At 43.5% G+C, this 21,454-nt stretch overlaps 1 protein-coding gene across 1 annotated transcript; it reads left to right on the top strand.

The window, feature by feature from the left end:
* The first annotated feature begins 13,125 nt into the window (after positions 1–13,125).
* On the top strand, positions 13,126–21,443 carry LOC138080754 (putative spermatogenesis-associated protein 31C2). The gene is made up of 5 exons (XM_068973617.1): positions 13,126–13,142; positions 13,674–13,681; positions 14,346–14,403; positions 15,611–19,917; positions 21,379–21,443. The coding sequence occupies exons 1-5, from the start codon at positions 13,126–13,128 to the stop codon at positions 21,441–21,443; spliced, it is 4,455 nt and encodes a 1,484-aa protein (XP_068829718.1).
* Positions 21,444–21,454: the final 11 nt, after the last annotated feature.

The following is a 21,454-nucleotide window of genomic DNA, read 5'->3' as shown; positions in this document are numbered from 1 at the left end:
TATGGTCCTGAGTTTGTTCATGTCCATTGAGTCAGTGATGCCATCCAACCATCTCATCCTCTGTTGCCCTTTCTCCTCTTGCCCTCTGTGTTTCCCAACATCATGACCTTTTCAATGAGCTGGCTCATCACATTAGGTGGAGCTTCAGCTTCGGCATCAGTCTTTCCAATGAATATAAAAGGTTGATACCCTATGGATTGATTGGAATGATCTCCTTGAGGTCCAAGGGGCTCTCAAGAGTCTTATCAAGCACAACACTTTGAAAGCATCAATTCTTCAGTGCTCAGCCTTTTTCATAGTCCAACTCTCACATCCATACATTACTACTGGAAAAACCATAGCTTTGACTATATGGACATTCATTGACAAAGTGATGTCTCTGCATTTTAATACACAGCCAAATTATATGATAGTTCTATTCTTAATTTTTTGAGGAATCTCCATGCTGTTTTCCACAGTGGCCCCATGAATTTCCATTCCTACCAACAGTGCCCAAGTGTTCCCTCGTCTCTATATCTTTGCCAACATGCTATATGTTGTCTTTTTGATAAATCCATTTTGACAAGTGTAAAGTGACATCTCTTTGACTTTTTGATATAGTGATGTTGAACATCCTTTCATATGCCTTTTATCCATCTATATTTCTTCTTTGGGAAAATGTCTATTCAGGTTCTCTGTACACTTTTTATTCAGGTTGTTTGCTTTCTGATCTTAAGTTGTAGAAGTTTTCTGCATACTTTGGATGTTAATCCCTTATCAGATACAGTATGTGTGCATATCTTCCCCCAGTCAATAGTTGGACTTTTCATTTTGCTCATAGTTTTCTTTACTGTGTAAAGGTCACTGTGGTTTCAGGTCTTTTATTACAGTCTTTAATCCAATTTGAGTTTATTTTTCTACTTAGTGTGAGAAAGTTTTACAGTTCTTTTCTTATAGATGTAATTGTCCAGTTTTCTCAACATTGTTCATGGAGGTGGGAATCTTTTCCCATTTGTATGTTCTTCCCTCCTTTGTCATAATTAATTGATCATAGAAGGGTGGATTCACTTCTGGGCTCTTTATTCTGTTCCACTGATCTACATCTCTGTTTTTGTTCCAGGACCATGCTGTTTTGATTACTGTAGCTTCATAGTATAATTTGAAATCAGTGAATGTGATGTCTCCAGCTTTGTTCTTCTTTCTCAAGATTGCTTTGGCGATTTGGAGTCTCTTATTTTGGTCAACCATAATACAGACACCTCTGTATAGCCACAAATAAACTACAGCATAAAAGTTCAAATTCTAGAGTTTAAATAACTACCCTGTGCCTTACTGTTTTTGTAAATTGGCCAAGTGACTAACTTTCCATCTCTAAGTTTTCTTATCACAAAATGAGCATATTAATAGCTCCCTCTTTGCTCCAAAAAGTAAATGGGATTATACATGATGTATGCAATACACAATGTTCCTGATACACAATAACTATTCAATAAATGCTAGTTGTTTAGAAAAAAAAACAAGGATATAGGGAGAAAGTTCCTAGCAAAAACGGCCTACTTCTAAAAATAATACATAGCTCAAATCAACTGCTTAACATTACATAGAAAAAGAATAATAAAGAAAATCCAAGATTAGTAGAAAGAGGGAAATAAGAAAAATCAGAACAGAAATAAAAGAGATAAGAGTACAGTAAAAACATCAGTGGAATTAAGAACTGAAAAAATGAACAAAATCAACAAATCTTTAGTTAGACTCATTTAAAAAGGACAGTAATAGACAAAATCAGAAATTAAAAAAGAAATATAATACCTAATGCTACTGAAAGACAAAGGATCATGAAACTTTTATGATTGATTAATATGTCAATCTAGATAGCATATTAAAAAGCAGCAACATTATTTTGCCAACAAAGGTCCGTCTAGTCAAGGCTATGGTTTTTCCAGTAGTCATGTATGGATGTGAAAGTTGGACTGTGAAGAAACCTGAGCGCTGAAGAATTGATGCTTTTGAATGGTGGTGTTGGAGAAGACTCTTGAGAGTCCCTTGGAGTGCAAGGAGATCCAACCAGTCCATTCTAAAGACCAGTCCTGGGTGTTCTTTGGGAAGAATGATGCTAAAGCTGAAACTCCAATACTTTGGCCACCTCATGCGAAGAGTTGACTCATTGGAAAAGACTGTGATGCTGGGAGGGATTAGGGGCAGGAGGAGAAGGTGACAACAGAGGATGAGATGGCTGGATGGCAACACCGACTCAATGGATGTGAGTTTTAGTGAACTCCGGGAGTTGGTGATGGACCGGGAGGCCTGGCATGCTGCAATTCATGGAGTCGCAAAGAGCTGGACACGACTGAGCGACCTAACTGAACTGAACTGAATATGTCCACAAGTTTGACAACCTAGAATAACTGAATAAATTCCTAGAAACATACATTTTACCAATATTAAATCATAAAGAAAAAGAAAACCTAAACAGACTCATTAATACTAATGAAACTGAATCAGGAATCTAAAAACAAACAGGAATCTAAAAACAAACTAAGAAAGTTTACCTGATGAATTCTATCAAATTTTCACAAAAGAATTAATACCAATTTTTCTTAAACTTATTAAAAAACAGAAAAGGGATAACTTCCAAACTTATATTATATTATGAGGCTAGCATCACCCTGTTACCAAAAAATGAGGACATGAGAAGAAAAAATACAAACCAGTATCACTGATAAACACAGCAGTAAAACTTCTCAACAAGATAGTCACAAAAGAAATTCACAGTACAATTAAAGGCTCATACACCATGATCAGTTGAGATTTATTTCAGGAATGCAAGGATGGTACAACATCAGTAAATCAGTGTATGTGACTTACATACACTGTAAATGTAGGGTAAAACATGATCATCTGAACAAATGTAGAAAAAACATTTGACAAAATTCAGTATCCATTTATGACTTAAAAATCCAATAAAGTGAGCATAGAGGTGAGAGAGTCATTTCCTAGGCAGGTTAATAAGAAGTCTAGGGGTCCCCAAGGAGAGAGGGGTCTGGAATTCTCAAGGAGGAAGAAAGGACAAACTTTTTTTCTCTACATTCCTTAGGATTATATAACAACAATATATTCTGCCTGAGGACAGTCTCTGGATTAAACCCTCTGGCTAATTCTGTCTAGATCTGATAGATAGAGTGCCTGATGAACTATGGAATGAGGTTCCTGACATTGTACAGGAGATGGGGATCAAGACCATCCCCATGGAAAAGAAATGCAAACAAGCAAAATGGCTGTCTGGGGAGGCCTTACAAATAGCTGTGAAAAGAAGAGAGGCGAAACGCAAAGGAGAAAAGGAAAGATATAAGCATCTGAATGCAGAGTTCCAAAGAAAAGCTTGAAGAGACAAGAAAGCCTTCTTCAGCCATCAGTGCAAAGAAATAGAGGAAAACAACAGAATGGGAAAGACTAGAGATCTCTTCAAGAAAATTAGAGATACCAAGGGAACATTTCATGCAAAGATGGGCTCAATAAAGGACAGAAATGGTCTGGACCTAACAGAAGCAGAAGATATTAAGAAGAGGTGGCAAGAATACATGGAAGAACTGTACAAAAGAGATCTTCATGACCCAGATAATCATGATGATGTGATCACTAATCTAGAGCCAGATATCTCGGAATGTGAAGTCAAGTGGGCCTTAGAAAGCATCACTACAAACAAAGCTAGTAGAGGTGATGGAATTCCAGTTGAGCTGTTTCAATCCTGAAAGATGATGCTGGGTAAGTGCTGCACTCAATATGCCAGCAAGTTTGGAAAACTCAGCAGTGGCCACAGGACTGGAAAAGGTCAGTTTTCATCCCAATTCCAAAGAAAGGCAATGCAAAAGAATGCTCAAACTACCCCACAATTGCACTCATCTCACATGCTAGTAAAGTAATGCTCAAAATTCTCCAAGCCAGACTTCAGCAATACGTGAACCGTGAACTCCCTGATGTTCAAGCTGGTTTTAAAAAAAGGCAGAGGAAGTAGAGATCAGATTGCCAACATCCACTGGATCATGGAAAAAGCAAGAGAGTTCCATAAAAACATCTATTTCTGCTTTATTGACTATGCCAAAGCCTTTGTGTGGATCACAATAAACTGTGGAAAATTCTGAAAGAGATGGGAATACCAGACCACCTGACCTGCCTCTTAAGAAATCTGTATGCAGGTCAGAAAGCAATAGTTAGAACTGGACATGGAACAACAGACTGGTTCCAAATAGGCAAAGGAGTACGACAAGGCTGTATATTGTCACCCTGCTTATTTAACTTATATGCAGAGTATATCATGAGAAACGCTGGACTGGAAGAAACACAAGCTGGAATCAAGATTGCCAGGAGAAATATCAATAACCTCAGATATGCAAATGACACCACACTTATGGCAGAAAATGAAGAGGAGCTAAAAAGCCTCTTGATGAAAGTGAAAGAGGAGAGTGAAAAAGTTGGCTTAAATCTCAACATTCAGAAAACGAAAATCATGGCATCTGGTCCCATCACTTCATGGCAAATAGATGGGGAAACAGTGGAAACAGTGTCAGACTTTATTTTCTGGGCTCCAAAATCACTGCAGATGGTGACTGCAAACATGAAATTAAAAGACGTTTACTCCTTGGAAGAAACGTTATGACCAACCTACATAGTATATTCAAAAGCAGAGACATTACTTTGCCGACAAAGGTCTGTCTAGTCAAGGCTATGGTTTCTCCTGTGGTCATGTATGGATGTGAAAGTTGGACTGTGAAGAAGGCTGAGCACCGAAGAATTGATGCTTTTGAACTGTGGTGCTGCAGAAGACTCTTGAGAGTCCCTGGGACTGCAAGTAAATCCAACCAGTCCATTCCGAAGGAGATCAACCCTGGATTTCTTTGGAAGGAATGATGCTAAAGCTGAAGCTCCTCTACTTTGGCCACCTCATGTGAAGAGTTGACTCATTGGAAAAGACTCTAATGCTGGGACAGATTGGGGGCAGGAGGAGAAGAGGAAGACCCAGGATGAGATGGCTGGATGGCATCACTGACTCGATGGATGTGAGTCTGAGTGAACTCCGGGAGATGGTGATGGACAGGGAGGCCTGGCGTGCTGCGATTCATGGGGTCGCAAAGAGTCAGACACAACTGAGCGACTGAACTGAACTGAACTGAACTGAGGTCTGATGAGGTCTTTACACCTCCAGACATTCTTTGGATTTACTAGAGAGTATATAACTCCATTGCTAACACTAGCAAGGGGGTACGCTTTGCCCCCATCTGATGCCTATGTCAGAAGCTTTCTCTATCTCCTTTATACTTTAATAAAACTTTATTACACAAAAGCTCTGAGCGATCAAGCCTCGTCTCTGGCCCAGGATTGAATTTTTCTCCTCCGGGGTCCAAGAATCCCAGCGTCGTGATTCAACAGCAACCTTTCAGAGGGAAAATAACAAGATGAAATAAAGCCATTTATGACAAGCTCACAGTTATAGTGAATAACTAAAGCTTTTCCTCTAATCATGAACAAGACAAAAATGCCCACTTCTGCCAGTTTATTCAATACAGTGTTGGACGTCCTAGCCAGAGAAATTAGGAAAGAAAAAGAAAAATTAAAATCATCCCATTAAAAATGAAGAAGCAAAACTGTCACTATTTTCAGATGATGGAATATTATTTATCAAATACTCTAAGGAAGGATCAATCAAGATGATGGTAAGAAAATGTGGAACTCACCATAAAAACATCAAAAATACATCTACATGGAGAATAATTCTCGATGAAACATAACAGGAAATTGGATGAAAGTTTCCAATACAACCAAGACAATCAGGAAGAAACATAGGTAACCAAGCAGGAAGGGAAGAAAAACACTCTTGTTTACATTAGTGCTTTGGAAGACACTCAGAAGAAAAGGGAAAATACACAGCTGGACACCCACTCTGGGGAGGGATTCCTAAGACCCACAGATTGAATTCCTACTCCTAGGGTCTGATCCAGGGGAGACAAAGCTCTTGGCTGGTGGATGGACTACTGGGACAAACAGATAAGCAGTGGGAAGGTTGGACTTTGCTCATGAGAACAGTATGTGCTGGCCTGTTCCTGAGGCAGAGGGTAGAGAATCCTATTCTACCAGCTGCTGATGTTCTCATGATCACCTTAGAACATGCCCCATTCCTAGCAAATATTCTGGTACTGTTCACTCCATGCCAAGGTGTGGCATTGAACCTGGAGCAATGACAGCCAGAGATAAGACCTGACTGTGGAAGGCAGAAGTAACCTGGTCTTGGGGTAGAACTTGGGTGGGGCAGAAAGAGCAGCTATGCTTGGTGCTTACTCAGCAGGCATCAGAAGCAGCCCAGATCTCTGGTAGCAGCCACTCCATGACATCTTGTCCCTCAGTACACGCTAAGAGATCACAAAGGCCCTGTGGCTCCACAACTGTGCAGGAATGGCAGAAACTAGGGGCAGTGATCAGCTGTGAAGATCAAAGAGGGCCTGGAACAGGCTGAGTCTGTGCAGAGTGAAAGAAGTAAATATGGGTGCCTGCCCATGCAGAGCACCTGCAGACCTGTCTGCAGACGATGCAAGTGAAGAGCCCCCAAACGCCCCAACTTGCTTCAGCACTTTACCCACTCTGGGGCAAGGGATCTGGTAAAGGGAGAGAAGAAAACACACTCAGAGGAAATAGAGCCAATTGGCCCCAACCCAATACAATAAGAGTATGGGGCTTTAACACCTCAATTACATCAATGGTCTTCATTGGTTCAGTAGACTAACTCTGCTCCATATATATCTATAGTACAATGCATCCCAAAGTAGCAGAATATACACTCTTTTTAAGTATCAGTTCAGTTCATGTCAGTTCAGTCGCTAAGTCGTGTCCAACTCTTTGCGACCCCATGAATTGCAGCATGCCAGGCCTCCCAGTCCATCACCAATTCCTGGAGTTCACCCAAACTCACGTCCATTGAGTCGGTGATGCCATCCAGCCATCTCATCCTCTGTCATCCCCTTCTCCTCCTGCCCCTAATCCCTCCCAACATCAGAGTCTTTTCCAGTGAGTCAACTCTTCGCATGAGGTGGCCAAAGTATTGGCGTTTCAGCTTTAGCATCAGTCCTTCCAAAGAACACCCAGGACTGATCTCCTTTAGAATGGACTGGTTGGATCTCCTTGCAGTCCAAGGGACTCTCAAGAGTCTTCTCCAACACCACAGTTCAAAAGCAGCAATTCTTCAGCACTCAGCATGCTAGGCCACAAACAAATCCCTATGAATTTGAGAAGCCAGAAAATATAGAAAGCTTTTTCTCTTATCACAACAGTATGAAACTAAAAGTAAATTGCAGAAAGAAAATGGGAAACAGCATGAGGGACTAAATATGCTACCAAAAAAAAAAAATTGGTCAGTGAAGATCTCAGGGAGAAAATTGGAAAATACCTTGAGACTAATGAAAATGGAAATGCATTACTCTAAACTATATGGGATGCAGCAAAATCAGTTTGAAAAGTTCATAGTGATAAAAACTTCCTCAAAAAACAAGAAAACTCTCAAATAAATAACCTCCCTCCTAAAGTAGCTATAAAAATAAGAAATATAAAAGCCCAAAGTTAGCAGAAGGCAGGAAATAAAGGACAGAAATAATAGAAAAGATCAATGAAATCAAGATTTTTTAAAGATAATAAAGTTGATAAGCCTATAGCCAGGCTCACCAAGAAGAAAAGAGGTAAGTCACATAAACAAAATTAAGAAATGAAAGAAGGTAAATGAAAACCAAATTGCACAGAGATACAATTTGTCATAAAAGTACAATATGAACAGCTATATGCCAACATATTAGCAGCAGCAGCAGAAGAAGAAAGTGTGAATTTCTAGAACATACAACCTGCCAAGACTTGATCAAAATAAAACACACATCTTGAACAGATCAATCACTAGTAATGGTACTGAATTTGTAATTTTAAAAAAACCCTCTAAGCAACAGAAGTCCAGAGGTCATACCTGCCCTTATCAAACTTTCTTGCCTGGCGAATCCCATGGTCTGAGGAATCTGGCAGGCTACAGTCCATAGCGTCTCAAAGAGTTGAACATGACTGAAGCGACTTAGCATGCATGCATGCACACACAAGTTGGACTTAATAGATGTTGGACATTGACTGCAAAAACAGCAGTATATACATTCTTTTCTAGTGCACATGGAACAGAGCAAGTGCTAGGCTGCAAAACTCGTGTCAACAAATTTAGGAGGATAGAAATGATGTCAAATTTTTTTATACCAACAGTATAAAACTAGAAATTAATTTTAAGAAGAAATATTAGAAAAAAAAACATATGGAGAGTAAACAATATGCTACTGAGAAAACATAGGGTCAATGAAGAAATCAAAGAGGAAAACAGAAACTAACTTGAAGCAAGTGAAAATAAAGGTACAACCTCCCTAAGTCTATGGCATGCAACAAAAGAAGTTTTTAGAGTCGAGCAATACAGGCCTACCTTAGGAAACGAGAGGAATCTTAATGAACAACCTAACCTACTATCTACAGGAATTGGGAGGGAAGAAGAAAATAATAAAGATCAAAGAGGAAATAATAAGAGAAATACCAAAATCTTCACAGAAAATATTAATGAAACCAAGAGCTAAGTTTTTGAAAAAATAAACATAATTCAAAACCAGTTTAAGAAAGAAAAAAGAAAGAACACAACAACAAAATAAAAAATGAAAGAGGAGAAATTATAACTGATATCATAGAGCTTAAAAAATCATAGAGAATACCACAAACAGTTATGTGTAAACAAATTGAACGGAGAGAAGAAATGAATCAATTTATAGAAATTGATCATCCAACACTGAATCAGTAAGAAACAGACAGTCTGAGCAGACTGATCGCTAGTGGTAGAGTGTAACTGAAACAGTAAACAACACCGTCCCAGCAAATCAAAGTCCAGGACTGACAGCTTCATCCAACACCGAATCAGGAAGGAGCAGACAGTCTGAGCAGACTGATCGCTAGTGGTAGAGTGTAACTGAAACAGTAAACAACACCGTCCCAGCAAATCAAAGTCTAGGACAGACAGCTTCAAAGGGGAGTTCAACCAAACAATGTACACTGTACCATACAAGGTAAATAGTGATGTAAACTGGTGAAGTCACCATGGAAAATAGTATGGAAATTCCTCAAGAAATTTAAAATAGAACTATCATATTATTCAGCAATTTCATTTCTGGGCATTTATCTGAAGAAAATGAAAACACTAATTAAAAAATATATGCACTGCTACGTTCACTGTAGCTGATATTTACAGTATTATTTACAGTAGCTGATGTATGTAAGCAACCTAAGTTCCCACCAATAGATGACTGGAGAAAGATATGGTGTGTGTGTGTGTATTACTCAGTCATAAAAAAAAAATGAAATCTTGCCATTTGTGATAACCTAGATGGACCAGAGGGATGCTAACTGACAAAAGTCAGAGAAAGATAAATATTTTATTAGTTCATTTACGTGAGGAATCCAAAAACAAAAATATAGACAAATAGAACAGAACAGAAACACATTTATATTTACAAAGAACAAATAAGTGACTGACAGAAGAAGAGGTTCAAAGAAGAGAAATGGTGAGGGTACAAATTTCTGCTTGGAAAATAGATGTCATACATATGGACATTTATTCTGGTTGGAGTCACAGGTATGAAATTGTACAACGTGAGGAATATAGTCAATAATTAGGTAATATCTCTGTATTACTGATTGTAATGAACTTAACTTTGGGATAATTTTGAAATGTCTAGATATACCAAATCACTGTTTTGCATAACAGGTACTAATATAGTGTTCAGCTCAATTATACTTCAAAAACAAACAAAATCTCATAGAAAAAGAGAACAGATTTGTACTTGCCAGAGGTGGGGAGTAAGTGGAGGGGGAAATTAGACATAGGCAGTCAAAAGGAGCAAATTTTCAGTTTCAAGATAAATACAAACTCTGGATGTAATGTACAATATGATAACTATACTGAACACTACTTCTCTGGTGGCTCAGATGGTAAAGAATCTGCCCACAATGCAGATCTGGGTTCGATCCCTGGGTTGGAAAGATGCCCTACAGAAGGGAAAGGCTATCCGCTCCAGTATTCTTGCTTGGAGAATTCCATAGACAGAGGAGCCTGGAGAGTTAAATCTATGGGGTCTCAGAGTTGGACATGACCTAGCGACTGAGCACACCGAGCACGTGAGCTGACTGAGAGTCTCACCAGAAGCCCAAGAAGCCTGTGTCCCTCTACCTTCTTCCTCAGTCCTACACCAAGTTGCTAGGTCTCCCAATAAGAAGCTTGTCCATGAAAGGGGTTGGACTACATACTTTCCCAGCTTCCAGTCATCTTACCTCCATGTGCTGACCGTGATTCTCCCCTTTGGGACACTGATGGGCCCGTGAACATCCTCAGCTACCGGGAAGTACCAAGAACAAAGAGTGTGGTTGAAAAAAACCCACAAAATTTGAGAAACAATCAAGAACCCAGGCTGAGCTGATTAGTGAGTCTCACCTTCAATGTGAAATGACTCTGTCAAGACTGGGAGAGGTGGCTATCTTATCTATTGTGCAAAACCAACAGAGAGAGTGAGGGAAATTAAATAAACAGAGGACAGTGTTCCAAACAAACAAACAAACAAAAGATTAGAAACAGTCCTTATTCTTATGAACAGAAGTGATTTACATGATACAGAGTTTGAAATAATTGTTAAAAACATGTTCACCAAGATCAGGAGAACAATACATATACAAAACAGGAATTTCAATGAAGAGATAGGAAAAAAATTATTTTTAAGCACCAAACAGAAGCCATAAATCTGAACCGTACAGCACCTGGACTGAAAAATCAACCGAGAGATTCGACAATGGACTAGTGGAAGGGAGAATCAGAAAACTTGAGGACAAAACTGTGGAATTCACCTCCTCAGAGAGAAAGAAGAAAAATTAAAAGAGTGGAGTTAAGCACACGAAATTAAGGGGCACCATCAAGTGGACCTACGATATGAATTATAAGGGAGAAAGGACAAGAGGCAGAGCAAGGGGCAGAAAGTTAATTCAGAGAAACAATACCCAGCAAAACTGTCATTCAGAATTGAAGGAGACATTGAATTTTCCAAACAAGCAAATGTTCATCACCATTAGATCAGTCTAATAGGAAATGTTAAAAGGAGTTCTACAAGCTGAAATGAAAAGATGCTAATTAGGAAAAGGAAAATATATCCAAGTATAAAACTCCCTGGGACAGATAAGTACACAGTTAAAATCAGAAAACTCTAATGTTGAAACGGTGGTGAGTAAAGCATTTATATAATATATCACATATGACTCACATATCACTTATAAATTCAGATGAAGGTCAAAACATTAAAATATCAAAATAATGATAACTGCAAGATGGACTAAAGGAGACATGCTCGAAGAATTAGATGAAAATATGATTTTCATTTATTCATCTAAGTTAAAAGAGACACTCAATGAATAGCTACAAATTATTTTTAAAAAGGAAACTAATATAAATCCTAGAATTGAAAACTATAATTATTAAAATGAAAAATAGGTTCAATATCACACTTGAGATGGAAGCAGAAAGAATCCATAACCTTGAAGATGAATTCAGGAAATCAATGTAAAAAACAAAGAGAAAAAATGTTGAGGGGAAACGATCTACGGCATCCATTCAGCACACCATCAAATGTGGAAGGAAAGAGACTCTGAGAAAGAAGGGAGAGGAAAGGGGACAGAATAAAATTACTTGTAGACATATGGCTGAAAGTTTATAAAATTTTGATGAAAACCACTCTCCAGATTCAGAGTTTACCTCTAGAAAAATGAAAGGAAACAGATCCACTCTAAGACACATCTTGGTCAAGCTGTGGAAAAACAAAGGAAAAAAAGTAGCCGGAGAAAAACTGTTCTCCATATATGCTGCTGCTGCTGCTGCTAAGTCACTTCAGTCGTGGCTCTGTGTGACCCCATAGGGGGCAGCCTACCAAGCTCCTCTGTCCATGGGACTCTCCAGGCAGGAACACTGGAGTGGACTGCCATTTCCTTCTCCTCTCCATATATGAAGAGACCACAATAAGATTAATCACTGACTTCCAGTCAGAAACGGCAGAGGGAAGGCTGTGAGATGCCACATTAAAAGATCTGAAGGAAAAAATTGTCACCCAAGGATTCCATGTCTATTAAATCAGAAAAGATGGCAAAATAAAAATATTCCCAGATAAACAGAGGCTGGGAGAACTGACTGCTAGCAGTCCAACATATAAAAAATACTGAAAGATAACATTTGAACTGAAAACAAAACAAAACAAAACAAAACTTGGTTCTTAGATTTGAAAACACTGGGCTGATTTGTTTAAAGGATGTTTGTGTATCTGTACAGTGTTCCAAAACTTTTTGTTCAGTGTACTGAGTTCAGAAAACAAGGATGCTGGAAACTTATGAAAAATTTACTCTGAAGGTTTAATTTGCTTTATATTTCACAGCCTTGGAAATTTCAAAAATTTTTTACTAACTTTTAATTCCTGGTAGTTGAATATAGTCAAAATTAACTGAAATTTTTAAAAAAATATCATAAAATTTAAAATACCTGGGATTAATCAAAGTTACAGGGAGAACTCCAGATTTTTTAAAGTATTGATGGGGACTCAAGCAGTGATATCAAAGGAACCTGGAATTCTCTGAGTCCTAGGGAGAAAGAGGCAACACTTGACTAATGTCTCTTAACAGGATGAGAAGGTAGGATGGGAAGGCTCAGAGAAGGGAGATGCATGAGGCTGCAGGGCTGGATGGTTAGGGAGGGGCTACAGTCCAGCCTCCTCCTCTGCTACTCCCTCTTACTCCCAAAGGCCCTTTGTGACCAGACCACAGCTCTGTGATGTGAGCCTAGTACTTTAGTCCCCAAGTGCACACCCTGTACTCAGTTGCCTGAGGGCAGCAGTGTGATACAGATGAAGGAAAATCCTCTCCTTTATCTGAAAAGTACTTTTGATATTTGGCTGAACTCCAGCTCCCCTTTTTGGGCGATCGATACCATCCTCGCCTTTCTGTGTGGACTGGGGCTCTTTTTCCTGATCCTTCCCTACCTGGAGAATAACCCATCCTTTCCTCCCCTTAGGAAACATGGAAACATCAGAAAGGTAAGGAACCCTTGGTCCAGACTCACAAGCATATGAAATCTTTTTTATTATGATTTCTACTTTTCTGAATCAACCAGAGATTCTTGCGGTGGGAAAGAACAGGACATCTATTTTCAGGGAAAAATAGAATATCATGCCTCTAGGGACAAACCAGGCTGGGCAGGAGATATAGTGAACACTAGGATTTCTACCCAAAGATCTCAGATCAGGCGTCCAGGTGTGGCAGGGGCTCCAGGGCATATCCCAAACAAAGTGACCAGGGGTTGAGGATTGGATACTTAGTTCAATCTCAGGAGAGGACAGGACTCTCTAAGCACTAGTTCAGCAGCTGTGAACAGTGTCTCAGGGCTGATCTTCTGGCAATGCTGAAGCCCCAAGAACCTCAGAGCAGGGGCTGGTATCAAGAAGCAGAGATCTACCTGATGGAGCTAAGATTCACCCACAGTCTGAGAATGCGTGTGTTTCTTGAGCAGAGGAACAGTGACAAAAGAAGTACCTCTCACATTGAAAATCATCTTTTGTTCTTTGTAGGGAACAAGGTATAAAGAAGGTTGAGAAGTGCTTGCAAACGAGATGTTCTGCCCAGTGTAGGGAACTAGGTTTAAGGAAGGTTGAGAAGTGCTTGCAAACGAGACTCTCAACCTGAGCTGAACATTCTTGCAAACAAGATGTTCAGCTAAGAATCCTGTTTGTTCCCGTGGGAAAAGAACATTTCTTGCACACAAGGATGTTTCTCTGATTCCTCAAAAGGAACAGACCCTGGGACAAAACGGATTCTAAGTTGATAAGGAAGTTCCCCAAAACAAAGTCTTAGCTGCAGTAAATAAGTCAAGGTAAAGGTTATCTCGACCTGCGCCTGCGCACTGTATAGTCTCTGAATCATAGTGCTTGGCAGCTTGCCCTGTAGGTTGTTGTGCAAGGGATATAAAATAAAGCAGCTGTAAGAAGCAAGTGTTAAAATATAAAGATTCAAACCACTCTGCAGTATTGGTGTTTCATTCTGTCACCGGCAGTTCTTCAAAGAAGGAAAACAGAAAATATTTTATCCACTTTAAAAATGAGTGAAAGGAAAGAAACATCACAGAGCTCTGTCCGTGAAATGTAGAAAGTCATATTATGTATGGACACTAGTGCCTGATGCTTGTCTAGACAGGGGAGACTGAGATTTGGGTCTTAAGCTGCCCTTTTTTCTCTCTCTCTCAGCATCAAATGGAAAGAAGGGGAAGAAGCAGGAGCAGCAAGAGAAATGGAGCTTTGAAAGGTGAGTTCTGACATCCAGCCATGAGTGCCCCCAGAGTTGGTCCCCACCTCTCTGGCCATGAGGCCCAGCTCCACGGACTCGGAGGGGGCCAGTGGCTGGACTTCTTCCGTGAGAAACAGAGCCCCCAGGGAGGCTTCTGAGAAGGACAACAGAATCCAGATACTTCCCAGATTCTGTGTGTAGAATGTAGCTGTGAGGGGCCTGAAAAAGACTCTGTACCAAAGGGGCGTGTGGGCTGTATTGGACTAATAGCACCTGGACTGGGAGGGGTGAGCCCTCCAGTACACATAGCACACATGGTTTAACTTTGCTCAGATTCAACTGCAGACTGATGCCTGCCCATTTCCCCTACAGGTAGGTTGTGAGGGCAGCAAGGAGTAAAGGATATGGAAAATTTGAGTGATAAACCCTTTCATGAGCTTCACCATCACTGTCAGGGGTCATGTGGTATTGGACACTGGTGCTTGGGCTCCAGTCTCCCAATGGTGCCCCTGAAAGAGACGGTGCACTCAGCTTCCTGTAAGACCCCTAGGCTCCTATCTTCACCACCATGACCCAGTCTGCTGATTTCCAGCTTGCAGAGATTGCCTGGAAGCACTGGAAGAGGTCTGGGACCTGACTTCACTTCTGCAAAGGTAGAGAATCTACCCTTTCTTTCTAGGGGGTTCTTCTAGAGCCTATGGTGTGAGCCCAGGGATACTGGCAGCCTGGGGCTGAGCTGGGAGGAGGATTCCCGGGGGGGGTGGTATGGCTATCACCCTGAGGTGAGGAACAGCAGGAGCATTGTGAAGTCAGTACTGGGGCCATGCAGGGCTGTGGGGTGCAGCTGCCCACCCCTGCCTGGCCTGTCTGGTCCTCCTGGCCTGGCAGCTCCTGGCTGAAGCTTGGTTCTTCATGTCTCCTGCAGACATCTAGGGAAGTTCCCTGACAAGGGCAGCTTTCATCAGGTCTCATGTCAAGATTCACCTGGTAAGGTTTGCAAAGCAGTTTCTGCTGGAGCCCACCAACCATGCAGGGAAGAGGCAGCTCCCACCATTTCCCCAGCTCCTCTGACCAAGCAGCCTCTACCATGGGCTTCTACCATTTCTCCAGGCTCAGTTTCCACTTACTCAGAGTCATACCTGAGTGCCTCTCCAACACCAGAGCATTTATTTCCCCTGGACAGCCTTTCACCCTGGCCACTGGCTCTTTCCCCTTCCCCACCAAGGCCCCCTCATGGGAGAGCCTGCTCTCCACCTCCAGCACCCTGCTCTGCCCCAAAACCATCAGGCTCCATGATGAGTCTCACTCAGGGTGACTCTACGGCACTCGCACTGGGCACCATCCAACACAGGTCATCTCCACACTCCCCTGGCCTGGCCTGGTGGCAGGAAGCAGCCAAAGCTTGGAGCTTCTCCACCTTGACACACTTAGAGTCCCAGAAAGAAAGCCTTCCCCTCTCCCCACCAGAGGCTTCATTCTTGGGAGATCCCAGAAACAGGCAGATAGAGGCTGGTAGCCTCGCTTTTATCAACCCTGATGTCCAGGAGCTGCTGGAAATACTAATCACCAAGAGAGTGGAACTTAAGTTTTGGAAAGAGAAAGAGGAGGAGGAGGCAGGCTACCACCTGAATTCTTCAGGGAAGAGGATCGAGTCACTGGGTCACAAACAGGACACCTTGGGTCACCAACACTTCCGGAACATAAAAGGCAAACATGAACAGCTGCTTGGTCCTGAGAAGCCCCGATATCCTGACACTTTGGGGGACTGTCTACAGAAGACATGCAGCCAGCTCTTCTGGGGTCTCCCCTTTCTGCACAGTGAGTCTCTTGTAGCTGCTGTCACACTACCTGGGTCAGCTCAAGAGTTATGCCCTGTCTTATTTAATGAACACTCTAAAGCCAGACCATTCCATCTTCCAGCTAAAGTAACTTCAAAACTGTCATTGGCCAAGCACTTGACCCACCCTGTCACCCAGGCTCAACCTCAATCCTTGACTCCAACCATGCCCCAGTTGCAGCCATCACATCTGGGTCACATGGAGACCCAGGCCCAACCCCTACCCTTGACTCCAATCATGCCACAATGTCAACCATCATCTGAAGTTTCCATGGAGACCCAGTCCAGTGCCCAAATCTTGGCTTCAACCATGCCTCACTCTCAACCACCAACTTGGGCTCACATGAAGACCCAGGTTCTACCCCTACTCCAGACTCCATCCATGTCCCAGTGTCAACCACCACAACCTCAAGCTCACGTGGAGATTCAGGACCAGTCCCTTCCTTGGACTCCAAACATACCCCAGTTTCAACCACCACCTCGAACTCACATGGAGACCCAGGTCGAATCCCAACTCTTGGCTCAAACCATGCCTCACATTCAAGTACCACTTCAGGCCCACGTGGAGACCCAGGTTCCACCCCTACTCCAGACTCCATCCATGTCCCAGTATCAACCGCCACAACCTCGAACTCACATGGAGACCTGGGTCCAATCCCAACTCCTGGCTCAAACCATGCCTCAATTTCAAGCACCACTTCGGGCTCACATGGAGACCCAGGTTCCACCCCTACTCTGGACTCCATCCATGTCCCAGTGTCAACCACCACAACCTCAGGCTCACATGGAGACCCAGGTCCAACACCTACGCTGGACTCCAAACATGCCCCAGTTTCAACCACCTGTTTGGGCTCACATGAAGACCCAGGCCCAACCCCTTCCTTGGGGAGGTAGAGGTCAGGCAACCATGCCTCAATGTCCACCAACATCTAAGATTTCCATGGAGGTCCAGGACCACCAACAACCCTCAACTCCAACCATGCCCCAGTTTCAACCACCTCCTCGGGCTCACATGGAGATCCAAGCCCAACCGATACCCTTGAATCTAAACATCCCTCTCTGTCAGCCATCTTCTCGGGCTCATATGGAGATCCAGGCCAGACCCCAATCCTTGACTCCAGTCATACCCCTATATCATCCACGACCTCAGGCTCAGTTCGAAACAACTGTCCATCCATCAGCCTCTCGCTCAGTCCAGTCATCATCATCTCAACACCAGATTGGGTCCATTGAAACATCTTGCCCTACAGTCCAAAATAAGGCATCGTCTTTCAGTTCAAATGCAATTGAAAACCTGGAAAGTCACTTTCGGAAAAAACAACTAGAAAGAGAGAGAACTCTACCCTCTTCAGTTAAAAACTCTCAGCAAGTCTTTAGCCAGGTCAGTCCCAACCTACCCCAGGAGACCAGGTCTTCCCAGGCTAACAGCTCTGTCTCTGTCCTTCCTGGGTATTTGATCAGCCCTGAGGTGCAGGAGAAACTGGAGCACCACATTTCCCAAAGGTTCACGCAGCAACAGAGTGGCCTGTTGAACAGAATCCAAGCATCTCAGAAACTGATGCAGCCTCAGGATCGATACCCAAGGCCTTGTCAGGCACAGGGCAGGGAGGGGCCCTCAAGATGCTCTGCAGGTCTAGGCAAAAGGAGACAGGATGCACAAAAGATGAGGTCCAAGTGCCCAGCACAAATCGTACCAGGGAGAGACCTGCGCCATGATGTAGGGCAGAGTGTGGGGAAGATCACTAAACATCTGTACATGTTCTCAGCCAACCCTCCAGTGGAGGATCCGAGAGCAAAATCTGAGTCAGAAAGAGTGTTGAGCCCAGACAAGAAGCATCCAGCAGTCTCAAGCGTCCTTACAGAGAGGAAGGGAGAGCAAATCTGTGAGAGAGAGATCCCTGTGAAAGTCTATCATTCGAGGCTTGCTGGCAACCTTGTTTTAGACATTCTGGGAGAGACAAATGGTCCCATGAAAACAGAAAGTACACAGTCCTCTCAGGATGGGAAAGCCTCCATGATCCCCTCCCATGAGTCTCTTGCCCTCAGTCCGTATACCGAGCAGGAGCTGGAAGCACATACAATGAGGTTTCGGGTGAGGCACAGGTGGAGCCTACTCTTCAAAGTCCTTAAGTTCATATTTTGCTTGAAGCTGAAAAAGGTTCAAAGGCCCACATTGAAGGCCACCTGTGAATCTGGAGACCACTCAGCCCCATTAACCAAGGGCTTGGGAAAACCTCCTCAGCCCCACGCAGGAGAGAAACTGATAACAACAGAGGCAGTTGCCCCACTGGAGAGTCCCCTCCCTGTCCCCTCATGGGCGACTAAGAAAACCTGCGGGTACCTGGGAGGACCCACACCTGGTGACACCCATAAGCCCTCAGATGTCCATCTGACTGGACAGGAAAACAAACCATCTTCTCCGGCCCCCAAATACAACTTTGTGAGCAGAATGTGGCACAGTGAGTCTGTTGTGGAAACTGAGAAAGGTGGCCTGGAGCCAAGTCCAAGTTCAGCAATGGCCAGCAGTGAGCCACAGAAGAAAACTAGGGGGCAGGCCTCCCCAGAATCTTGCTCTAATGTGATAGTTGTGGACCTCGATGAATGTTCCCCATCTTCCAGGGCCCAAGAGGTTGTGGAAGGAGACTCAGCTGGGAAGGGCACCAGGGAACCTAGTGTGCAGGTCAAATCCCTAGACATTAATATGGATTTCAGGAGATTACGGTCTCCAAGGTGCAATAAAAGCCCCTCATTGAATACAAAATCTGTTGCCTCAAATACAGAAGATCTACTCTTTGAGAGACAGTTTCTTAAGCTTGAGTCTCAAGGGTTCACTGACCAGCAGGATCACGCTCAAGGCCAAGCCACCAGTGTGCTCCTTCAAGACTGTGAAACTGGTGTGCTTCTTCAAGACTGTGCCACTGATACACTTCTCAAAGACTGTCACTCAAATATGTTTCTTGCTGCAAACATCTTGGCTTCTCAGCAATCTCTGCCCTATCAGATCTTATCCAGTGGAGACAAATCCAATTCCTCAGAACTCTATGATGCTACATCAAGTGAAGGGAGCAGCCAGGGGCAGCAGGTGGACATGAAACAACAGCTCAAATATAAGAGCCAAGGCAAGAAGTCTGTCCCCAAGGATGGGAGAGAGAAATACACAAGGCCCAAATTAAGACAGATTCAAAAAGGACTGGCAGAACGGAGGGCTTACCAACCCCAAGGGATGAGCCATCCTGGCCAGAAAAAAGAATCAACAGAGTCCCTAAAAAGTAAGTTTCGACAGAAGAGACAGGTTCTGTCAGAAAGCCACTTCAAAGAAAGGATTAAGCTCCTTCTGCAGTGGATTTTCCCCAATAAATGCAAAGAACCAGAAGAGCCCCTGCAAAAAGGCAAGCCTGAAACAGTCAGTGTCAAGAGCCAAGAATCAATCAAAAGCAAATCCACCATGGACAGCAGGGCTGTTGAGGCTCAGACTGTCATAACAGCTGTTGGACAGATCCTAAAAGAGAAGATGGTGTTTCACCATGGACCTCATGCCACGGAGTTAAATTGGTACCAAGCAGAATTCCAAGACCCAATAGGTCCACATTACTGCCACCACAGAATTCTCTCCTACCAAGAACAAAGGAGAATGAGGAGAGATACACCCCGTTATCACCAAGCTACCCCGATGTGCCATAGCTTTTCAAATAAGGGTAAGTGGACCAGTTCCAGGGACAGCAAGTGGGCCTTCTCACCCAGGGATCCAGGTCCCCCTCCAGGCAGAGCTTGCCAACTTGGATCAAGAGTGACAAGCATCCCAGGCCATCCCCTCCACTGTCCAAGGCATGGTCTCCTTCAGAAATATGTCTTCTGGTAAATCAGAACCTGCTTTTCACAGCATTACAGGTAGGAAAACTCTTCCTCGAGAGAAAAATCCATACCATGCAGATAAATATTTTCTCTCATGTTAGCACATCCTCTGTGTGCTAAAGGCTTCTTCTTACCAGAAATAAATGGCTTTTTCTCAGGAGCAGGGGTAGTAGGCTGTCTGTGCCTTACTGAGGGGAATGGAAGGCATCAGGGTCCACTCTTCCCAGGTGCCTGCTTTGACTTCCACATGGAGTGGGGCCATGGAGGGAGGTTGACCCCAGCATCGATACTCACCCGTGCCCCAATTCCCAACTGCACCTTCGGTTTCCATAATACCAGCATTACAGAAACAAGCAACACCATTAGGACATGTCACAGTGAGCTAAACCTAAGGACCTCCCCCTTCTCAGGATCTTGCTCACTTCTATCCTACTCTCTCTCCACCTGGATATTGTGCAGCTGGTAAGGGAGGTGTGTTCAGAAGCTGAAATTCCCCTCAGGCTCAGGAAGAGTTAGGGAGAAACTCACAGTCAGAATAAGGAGGGGAGTCCTTATGTCACAGTGGATAGATGACGCCACCCTGAAAGCCCCTTTCTCTCCCAGATGCAGCTAGAACAAGATAGGCTAAGTTTGTCACCCTCCCTTTGCCTTTCTCGTGCTCTGAAGCAGCAGCAAGAATGAGGACCACATACTCCCAGCCCTGAGAGTGTGCAGTGTGGAGCATGGAAGCCTCTGAGGGCTGGTCCCACCCTGCCCTGGAGGAGAGGACAGCCATGCTTACAGAGCCCACCTCCCCCAGTGAATGAGCACGGTTGTGACTCTGTGTGTAGGCACCTCATGGTCCGAGAGTGGGACGCTGTGCCCCTAGGATGGAATGCAGGGGAAGGATGTTAGTGGAAGAGGCGCCCACAACGGTGCATTTACCAAGGAGCATTTGTGTCCCACCACCGTCCACAGGACCAGAGGAAAGACGTTAGGGGCCTGATGGCTCATGGTGGCCTCACTCCAGAGTCTCCCCTCTACTCTAGTTCCCTGGGCCCAGACAGAGGGAAGCCACCTGGAGCCCCTCAACAGAGGGCCAAGCTCCCAGAGGCAGCAGAGACTCAAGCAGAGAAGCTTCACTTCTCCCCATTGAAGCAATCAGCTTTCACAGGACTGGGTACTCAGGACAGACTCACAGTCGGTGACCTCTACCTACACCTGTGGCCCAAGGAGGCTCCCAGGGTACAGGTAGGACTCAACAGGCCCACAGACTGTTCAGGGGTCATAGCAAGTCTCATCTGCTCTCATCTTACTCACTCCAGAGGCCAGGGTGGAAGATGCCAGCAGACGGGATGCATCACCCAGCATGCATGAAAGTGACCTGTAGAAAATGAACAG

This window comes from Capricornis sumatraensis, chromosome 6, assembly GCF_032405125.1.
Source record: "Capricornis sumatraensis isolate serow.1 chromosome 6, serow.2, whole genome shotgun sequence".
Classification (NCBI taxonomy): domain Eukaryota; kingdom Metazoa; phylum Chordata; class Mammalia; order Artiodactyla; family Bovidae; genus Capricornis; species Capricornis sumatraensis.
This window is presented reverse-complemented; position numbering and strand designations above follow the sequence as displayed.